This window comes from Portunus trituberculatus, chromosome 1 (genome assembly GCF_017591435.1).
Source record: "Portunus trituberculatus isolate SZX2019 chromosome 1, ASM1759143v1, whole genome shotgun sequence".
NCBI lineage: Eukaryota > Metazoa > Arthropoda > Malacostraca > Decapoda > Portunidae > Portunus > Portunus trituberculatus.
In genome coordinates, this window is record NC_059255.1 from 3,877,748 (window position 1) to 3,887,747 (window position 10,000).

General features: G+C 43.9%; 1 protein-coding gene across 9 annotated transcripts in view; it reads right to left on the reverse strand.

The window, feature by feature from the left end:
- LOC123509003 (5'-AMP-activated protein kinase subunit gamma-2-like) overlaps nucleotides 1–10,000 on the reverse strand; it is a 120,297-nt gene that overhangs the window by 43,932 nt on the left and 66,365 nt on the right. For 7 of the 9 annotated variants that reach the window (XM_045263221.1, XM_045263682.1, XM_045263517.1 and 4 more), the window contains one exon: nucleotides 9,746–9,833. In XM_045263221.1, coding sequence (XP_045119156.1) covers nucleotides 9,746–9,833 — 88 coding nt within the window. Of the gene's footprint in view, nucleotides 408–5,710; nucleotides 5,949–9,745; nucleotides 9,834–10,000 lie in introns of those variants that run through there. The other 2 variants (XM_045263747.1, XM_045263295.1) reach the window with 2 other exon arrangements.

Sequence of the window (10,000 nt, forward strand, 5' to 3'; positions counted from 1 at the left end):
TGCACATGGCGGGGGGCGGCGAGGGCACGGCGGGCAGGTGCGACGCGGCAGGCAGGCGGGGCAGGCGGGGCACGGGGCGCGGCGAGGACTTGCGTGCCGGGGACACGTCCCTGGCAGTGTTGGGGGGCGGCAGCAGGGCGGCGCGGCACACCTTGGCCTCCCTGTCCTTGTCCTGCCGCTCACCGCACCGCCGCCCCAGCCGCAGCCGCAGCAGCCCGATGCCGGACTCCTGTAGGGCCGCAGGGTCCAGCGACCTGCTCCGCGGCTTGCCCAGGCGCTCCATGGCCCCACGCCCGCCCCCGCCGCCACCACCACCACCACCATGCACTAACCCACACACGGCCAAGAGTGGCCACGCACGCCAAGGCGGACTGCTGCTGCTGCTGCTGCTGGCACTGTGGGAGCTGCTGTCACCGGGTAGAGGAACGCTACAGCCAGACCTTCACTATACAACACCAACACCAACACCAACACCACCAACACCATACACCACTACTGCCAACACCACCACTACCCTGCTGCTGCTGCTGCTGACGCCTCCTGACGCGCCCGCCTGTCACCCACGCACAGAGAGAGAGAGAGAGAGAGAGAGAGAGAGAGAGAGAGAGAGAGAGAGAGAGAGAGAGAGAGAGAGAGAGAGAGAGAGAGAGAGAGAGACGAAGATTGACACTTGTACGACACAGTTTCCTTCAACACATGTGTCCTCTTATGTACACACACCCCACCCTACCCCCCCCAACGACACCCACCTCACGCTCACCTCTACCTCTACCTCTCTCTCTCTCTCTCTATTTCACCTACACCCCGCCAGTCACGTTCACACAGCCACCCCAAGCTCAGAGGTCACCCCCACCCCCACCCCACCCAAGACCCACGACCAAGCCAGCCCAAACACTCCACCCTCCCTCTCCCCCACACCAACCATCCAAGCCCCGTTAGTGTCAATTCCACACGTGGCACCCCAACAACGCCACCCTCCCCACCACTTCCTCTCTCTCTCTCTCTCTCTCTCTCTCTCTGAAACCCTATTACCATCACCACCACCACCACTACTACTACTACTACTACTACTACTACTACTACTACTACTACTACTACTACTACTACTACTACTACTACTACTACTACTACTGCTAATTACAAGAGGAGATTAAATGTAAATATTGTTCAGAGAGAGAGAGAGAGAGAGAGAGAGAGCGTCACGTGATATCAGTTCTCTCTCTCTCTCTCTCTCTCTCTTTAAAGGTGAGTAAGCTGCGCCTTTCTCTCTCTCTCTCTCTCTCTCTCTCTCTCTCTCTCTCTCTCTCTCTCTCTCTCTCTCTCTCTACTTCACTTTGACACACACATACGTTATGAAATTCTCTCTCTCTCTCTCTCTCTCTCTCGCCCATTCAATGACCCTTGATCTCTCCCTCCTTTTGACCTAGTCTTTCTTTCTCTCTTTCTCTCTCTCTCTCTCTCTCTCTCTCTCTCTCTCAAGACACTTCAACAAAATGACCTAACTATAAACATCTTTTGAGAAAACCGCTACAGAGAGAGAGAGAGAGAGAGAGAGAGAGAGAGAGAGAGAGAGAGAGAGAGAGAGAGAGAGACCGGTCCCACAAATTAGAAAGGCAACGTGAGAGGACCGGAAGAGAGAGAGAGAGAGAGAGAGAGAGAGAGAGAGAGAGAGAGAGAGAGAGAGAGAGAGAGACGTACGTAGTTACTAACTGGGACTTACGTGTGTGTGCGTGAGTGCGTGTGCGCTTGTCAATACTGCACGTGTGTGTGTGTGTGTGTGTGTGTGTGTGTGTGTGTGTGTGTGTGTGTGTGTGTGTGTGTGTGTGTCCTTGTGTTTCGTATCAGATGCTTAAGGGTGCGATGACACAGTAAAGCTCTCTCTCTCTCTCTCTCTCTCTCAATACAAACATTACATGCAATATCACATTAACCACAATAAGAATCTCTCTCTCTCTCTCTCTCTCTCTCTCTCTAGGCTGACAACACCAAAAACAATAATAGAAGTACAAAGTCACTGCCAAGAGAGAGAGAGAGAGAGAGAGAGAGAGAGAGAGAGAGAGAGAGAGAGAGAGAGAGAGAGAGAGAGAATGAAATGTAAACAGACCAGAAGAAAATGGGAGATACCAATACACGAGAGAAAACGGAGATGTGAAGGAATTTTAAAGGTAGACTAAGTTAAGTTAATAGAAAACGAGATGTGAACGATAATTAATTTTTTTTTTCTATTTTAAAACATTATTATTTTCACGTGTTTTTTGTTTATTTTTCATTTTTTCGTTCTTTTCAAAACGGAATGATTTATTTTTTTCAATTATTTTCATTTTCCAATTCATAAATACCCGTTTTCTTTTTTTTTCTTAATTCAAATCCATTTTCTTTTTTCATTTCAAAACAATTATTTCTTAAATTTTTGTTATTTTTTTATCATTTTCCTTATTTCCTTCATTCTTTTCTTTCTTCCTTCATTCTTCATTCACTAATTTTAATCTTATTCCTTCCTTCCTTCCTTCATTCACTCCTTCCAGTCTTCTAATCCTTCTCTTCTTTCCTTCCTTCCTTCATTCTTCCTATCTATTCCTTCTTTCCTTCATTCATTCCAAATCTTCCTATTCTTTCCTTCTCCATTCCTTGCAGTCTATCTTCTCCTTCTCTTCTTCCTTCCTTCCTTCCACTCTCTCTCTCTCTCTCTCTCTCTCTCTCTCAAGGTCATCAATGCACAGATGACGCAGAAGGGAAATATTTCACTACCAAACACACCAAAACCCCACCACCACCACCACCACATCACCACAACACCACAACACCATTAATCACCACCACACATTAAGTTCTTCACCACCACTATCACCACAACACCACAAACACTACCACACACCACAACACCACCACAACACCACTAATCATCAACACACACTAAGATCTTCACCACCACCAACATCACCACCACCACCACACACACCACAAATCGCCAATATCAGGTTTTTCACCACCAAACACCAAAAACACACCAATTTCACCACCAAAACACCACAACACCAATATTTTCACCACCAAACACACCACACCATCACCACAAACACCACCACTCCACCACAAACACTACCAATCATCAATACTATGATTTTCAACACCAAACACACCACAACACCACAATAAACACCACCCAAACACCAAATTTTTCTGTACCACACCACAACACCGCCAAGACACCAAGATTTTCACCACCAAACACACCACAACACCAGCAAAACACACTACAACACCGGAATCTTCACTACCAAAACACACCATCATTATTTCATCACCAAAACACCACAATAAGCACCTATTAATCACCAAAACACCAAATTTCACCACCAACACACAAAACACCACAACACCAAATTTTCATCACCAAAACACCAAATTTACACCACCAAACACCAAAACACCAAGATTTTCAGCACCAATATACCCCAAAAACACCAATTTTTTCACCTAACACCACCACAACACCAATGTCTTCACCAAATACACCAAAACACCAATTTTTCAACAAAACACCCCAAAAACACCAGTAATTTCACCAAACACCACGAAATACACCAATAATCACCAATAACAACACCATCAACACCGTTTTCTTTGATCACTTCACTATTTTCTTTCTTTATTTATCACTACACTCGATTCTCTCTCTCTCTCTCTCTCTCTCTCTCTCTCTCTCTCTCTCTCTCTCTCTCTCTCTTTCTTACTTTCACCGTATAAGGAGGAGGAGGAGGAGGAGGAGGAGGAGGAGGAAGAAGAAGAAGAGGAGGTGTGATAGCTGCTGTATGGAGAATGACAGGAAATTTAGTCAAGAGCAGGAGGAGGAGGAGGAGGAGGAGGAGGAGGAGGAAGGAGGAGGAGGAGGAGGAGCAACAGGAGAATGTAAATGATGGAAAAGAAGAAGACTACAAATGAAAATGGAAGAAGAAGAAGAAGAAGAAGAAGAAGAAAAGGAGGAGGAGGAAAAAGATGAACACAAGAAATGAAGGAAGGAATGCGAGGAGGAAAATGACAACAACACACACACACCAAAGAAGGAAAAGGAAGAAAAAGAAAAAAGAAAAGAAAAGAAAGGGAGAGAATAAATAATAATAATGAAGGAAGGGAGAGAGAGAGAGAGAGAGAGAGAGAGAGAGAGAGAGAGAGAGAGAGAGAGAGAGAGAGAGAGGTCGCTTACCGCCTCTCTCTACCACAGTGGCTTACAAACTGCCCTCTCTCTCAGCCTCCACCACGCATATCTCTCTCTCTCTCTCGTCGTACGCTATCGATCTAAAACTTTAAAAAATGCCTGAAGTTTACTGAAAGAGAGAGAGAGAGAGAGAGAGAGAGAGAGAGAGAGAGAGAGAGAGAGTTATGTTACGTTAATAAATTCCATGCAATGTTCTGGCAGCGAAACACACACACACACACACACACACACACACCAACGCGCGTGCACACACCCACGTACACACACCTTGGGATAAAATAAACTTTTGACACCCTCTCTCTCTCTCTCTCTCTCTCTCTCGAATGCCAAATTGCTTCCAAATTCGTAAGTGCGTAATATTTCTTCTCCTCCTCCTCCTCCTCTTCTTCTCTTTCTCATTTAAATCAATTTCCTGCTATCTCTTCTTCCTAATATTCTCCTCCTCCTCCTCCTCTTCCTATCTGTTCGTCCTATCTGACCTCCTCTTCTTCCTCCTCCTCCTCCTCGTCCTTCTAATATTTCACCTTATTAACACTCTTCTTCTTCTTCTTCTTCTTCTCCTTATCATTCTTCTTATTATTATTATCATTATTACTATTATTATTATTATTATTTTCTTCACAGTAGTAGTAGTAGTAGTAGTAGCAGTAGTAGTAGTAAATTTACTCTCTCTCTCTCTCTCTCTCTCTCTCTCTCTCTCTCTCTCTCTCGGGTATGAAATGAGACTAATATCTTAACGTTATGCCTTCACACACACACACACACACAAGTACACATGTCCCTCACTATCTTTTCCTCTTCTTATTCCTCCTCCTCCTCCTCCTCCTCCTCCTCCTCCTCCTCCTTAGCAGTATCATAAATTTATATCACCTTGTCGAGAGAGAGAGAGAGAGAGAGAGAGAGAGAGAGAGAGAGAGAGAGAGAGAGAGAGAGAGAGATTATATTCCAATGTCATTTCTATAATTGACTTGTAATATGCTTGTGTGTGTGTCTCTCTCTCTCTCTCTCTCTCTCTCTCTCTCTCTCTCTCTCTCTCTCTCTCTCACACACCTGAATCTCATTTACACAAGTGTCACGAAGAGGAGGAGGAGAAAGAAGAAATTGATGATGATGATGATGAAGAAGAAGAAGAAGAAGAAGAAGAAGAAGAAGAAGAAGAAGAAGAAGAAGAAGAAGAAGAAGAAGAAGAAGAAGAAGAAGAAAGAAGAAGAAGAAGAAGAAGGAGGAGGAGGAGGAGGAGGAGGAGGAGGAGGAGGAGGAGGAGGAGGAGGAGGAGGAGGAGGAGGAGGAGGAGGAGGAGGAGGAGGAGGAGGAGGAGGAGAAGGAGGAGGTCGAGGAGGTGACATTGAATAAAAACATGATGAAAAGGAGGAGGAGGAGGAGGAGGAGGAGGAAGAGGAGGATTGTTTATGTAAAGAACCAATATTAAAATCACAACACATTCTCTCTCTCTCTCTCTCTCTCTCTCTCTCTCTCTCTCTCTCTCTCTCTTACCTTAAGGAATGGCGGCGTCGAGGCATCCACACTCTTAAGACTCATTTTCTAACACACCCTAGAAAAACACCCTTAAACACCCTGAACCCTTAAAAAACACCATGAAACACCCTTAAAACACCATAAAACACCCTTGTAGACAATCCAACACCCTTAAAAACTTCCTGAACCCTCTAAACCCTTAATAAACACTTAAAAACACGCTAAACCCTTTAAAATACACTTAAATGCACGCTGATCCCTTTAAAATACACTTGAAAACACGCTAATCCCTTTAAAACACCCTGATTTGAGTGTAGGGGCCGTCCAGCACCCTGAATTGCTGTAGGGACACTGAACACCCTTACCTGCCCATGTGTGTGTGTGTGTGTGTGTGTGTGTGTGTGTGTGTGTGTGTGTGTGTGTGTGTGTGTGTGTGTGTGTTTGGTATTCAGGCTGGTTAGGTTAGGTTAAGTAATGCATAGTAATAGTGAGAGAAAGGCCACACATACATACATACATACAGAGAGAGAGAGAGAGAGAGAGAGAGAGAGAGAGAGAGAGAGAGAGAGAGAGAGAGAGAGAGAGAGAGAGAGAGAGAGAGAGAGAGAGAGAGAGAGAGAGAGAGAGAGAGAGACAGACAGACAGACAGACAGACAGACAGACAGACAGACAGACAGACAGACAGACAGACAGACAGACAGACAGACAGACAGACAGACAGATAGATAGATAGATAGATAGATAGATAGATAGATAGACAGACAGACAGACAGACAGACAGACAGACAGACAGACAGATAGATAGATAGATAGATAGATAGATAGACAGACAGATAGATAGACAGACAGACAGACAGACAGACAGACAGACAGACAGACAGACAGACAGACAAATATATAAACAGGTGTTATTAGGGTCATTACAGTTTGCAGGTAGAGAGAGAGAGAGAGAGAGAGAGAGAGAGAGAGAGAGAGAGAGAGAGAGAGAGAGAGAGAGAGAGAGAGAGAGAGAGAGGACTAATGAAATGATAAGACCAGGTGTGTGTGTTTACTCTCTCTCTCTCTCTCTCTCTCTCTCTCTCTCCTCCTCCTCCTTCTTCTTTTTCTTCATCTTCCTTTTTCCCCTCAAACCCCTCAAAGCTCCCTAAAATACCCCAAAACATTTCAAATTTACCCCAAAACACCAAAATACACCCTCAAAACACCCAAATACAACCCAAAACACCTCAAAAAACACCCAAACACACTTAACACGCCCCAAAAATACCCAAAACACCCCAATATACTGATATACCACAAAATATACTCAAAACACCCCAGAACACACCAAAACACACCCAAATACACCACAAAACACCCAGATACACCCAAAACACCAAAACACACTCAAATACACCCCAAAAACACCCTAAAACACCCAAAACACCAAACACACTCAAACCCAAAACACCCCAAAACACCCCAAAACACCCCAAAACACCCTAAACACCCCAAAACACCCTCAAAACACCCTCAAAACACCCTAATACACCCCAAATACACCCAAATACACCTCATAAAACTAATACTGACTTCTAAACCCTCTCAACTTCAATTTCAAGTAATATTAGAGAGTGTAACCTTAATATTTCCCTTATCTAATCCTCAGTGCTCCTTTATCAGCTGTGTGAGGTTAAACTGGCTTTCAGAGGTGTTAAACTGGCTTATTTAAGGCTTAGGAGGGTGAAAAATGGTATAGCTGGCTTACAAGTAGCTTAAAATTGAGTTAGAGTGGTAGGGGTGGCTTACAAATGGCTTAGATTAGAGGTAGCCTGGGTTTAGAGGGCTTAGGAGGGTAAAAAATGGCACGGCTGGCTTAGAAGGGACTGAGAACGAGGTAGGCTGGCTTTAGAATGATGAGAAGTGGTATGGCTGGCTTAGAAGTGGCTTAAAATTTTGTTACAGTGGTAGGGGTTGGTTACAAATGTCTTAGATTGAACATAACCTGGCTTTTTGAGGGCTTAGGAGGGTGAAAAATGGCATGGCTGGCTTAGAAGTGGCTTAGAATGAGGTAGGGTGGCTTTAAATGGCTTTAGAACAGTGAGAAGTGGTATGGCTGGCTTAGAATTGATAGGAAGGAAGGATGGATGGAAAAAAGAAAGAAAAAAGAAAAAGAAAAAAAAAAGGAAGGAAGGAAGTAATGAAGGAAGGAAGGAAGGAAGGAAGGAAAATTTACCTTTATTCAGTTCAGGTCATTGTCTGATAAGAGGTATTCATTTATGGGGGGAGGGAGGGAGGGAGAGGGTGGAGGGAAGGTGGGTGGAGGGAAGGAAGGACTGGGTGGAAGGTGTGGTGGGTGGAAGGAAGGGAGGGAAGGAAGAGAAAAAAGAAGGAATTAAATGAGAAAGAAAAAGAAATGAAATGAAAGGGAAAGAAAAGAAAAAGGAAGAAAGGGAAGGGAAGGGAAGGAAAAAAAGAAAAATTAAAGAAAGGAAATTAAAAAAATAAAAATGAAAAGAAAAGAAAAAAAGAAAGGAAAGGAATAGAAAAGAAAATAAAAGAAAGAATATAAAAGATGTGTATCAATCTTATTAAGCTTCTACTGGAGAGTTACTGCAGGACTGGAAAGCAGAGACGGCTGGGTGGACACAGTATGCCTGGACATTAAAAAGGCTTTTGATAAAGTCCCTCATGGAAGACTTCTTTGCAAACTAGAGAACATAGGAGGACTGTGAGGAACCTTGCTACAATGGACAACAGATTATTTGAAGGACAGGGAAACGAGAACTGTGATCAGAGATACATACTCATCTTGGGGTAAAGTAACTAGGGGAGTGCCACAAGGGTCAGTGTTAGCCCACATTATGTTTCAGATTGATGTAAACGACATTCACACTGGGATAAACAGTTATATAAATTAATTCGCTGATGATGCAAAGTTGCTAAGAGTTATCAAACCAGAGAGGACTGTCTGCTGTTACAGGAAGATTTAAACAAGATCTATGAATGGAGCAAGAAGTGGAAATTGGAGTTTAATGCCAAGAAATGCCACATAATGGAACTAGGAAAGAGTAAGAGAAGACCAGTATGAACTATTTGATGGGAGAGGAGCAAATAATGAAGACTAAAGAGGAAAAAGATCTTGGAGTGATCATACAAGAAAATCTGAGCCCTGATAAACACATAAGCAAGATATTTGGACTATCATATAAGATGTTGACTAATATAAGAGTGGCATTTCATTACAAGGATAAAGATATGATGAAAAAAATCATCACCAGCATGATATGCCCAAGGCTGGAATATGCAGCAGTGGTGTGGTCTCCAACCTCTAAAAAGGATATAAGAAAATTGGAAAGGATACAGAAGATTGCTACAAAGATGGTGCTGGAATTAAAGGACCTCACACATGAAGAACGACTGAAGGAAATGGGACTGCCAACCTTACAAGATAGAAGAGAATGACAAGACCTAATAACAATGTATAAGATAGTAAATGATATTGAAAAGATAGACAAGGAAGACCTGGTGCTGGTGACGGAAGATGGAAGGACAAGAGGACATGAAAAGAAGATCAGGATGAGGCAGTGTGTGAAGGATGTTGAAAAATACAGTTTTCCACACAGAAAGGTGGAAAAATGGAATGTACGTATAGGATAATGAAATTGTTACACCACACAGTGTGCAGAACTTTAAAGAAAAATTGGATAAATGGAGACAGGACACTATGAGCCCCACTCCAACCCTGTACAATACAACTAGGTAAATACCACCTCCCCAAAACACACACACACACACACACACACAGTTTATTTGATCCCCTTTTCTCTCTCCATTTTGTTGTCTTCTTTATTTATTTTATTTTATTTCTACCATGTGGGCTTCTTCACCGCAATTTCTGGGGTCAAGGCGATACTTTTCATGACACCTCCTATCTCAAAGCCCGGAGTGAGGAAGCCCAACCTACACTCGGACCATGAACAGCATTCGAATCTGTGCGCTTGGAGACCCCTCGGACCCCAAAGCACACACACACACACACACACACACACACACACACACAGCAGTACTTACCCCGCCACTCTTCCTCCTCTGTCGTTCCTCTGTGGTCTCTCCTCTGTGGCTCCTGAACAGCTCCATCACCTTAGACAGTCCCGTTCTGCTGTGTGGTGAAGAAAATGCTGCGCTAGAGAGGCTGGGAGTGACTGGGAATGACTAGGAATGGCTGGGAATGATTGGGAGAGACTGGGAATGACTGGAATGACTCAAAATAACTAGAAAAGACTAGGAATGATTGGGAATGACTGGGAGAGGCTGGGAATGACTGAG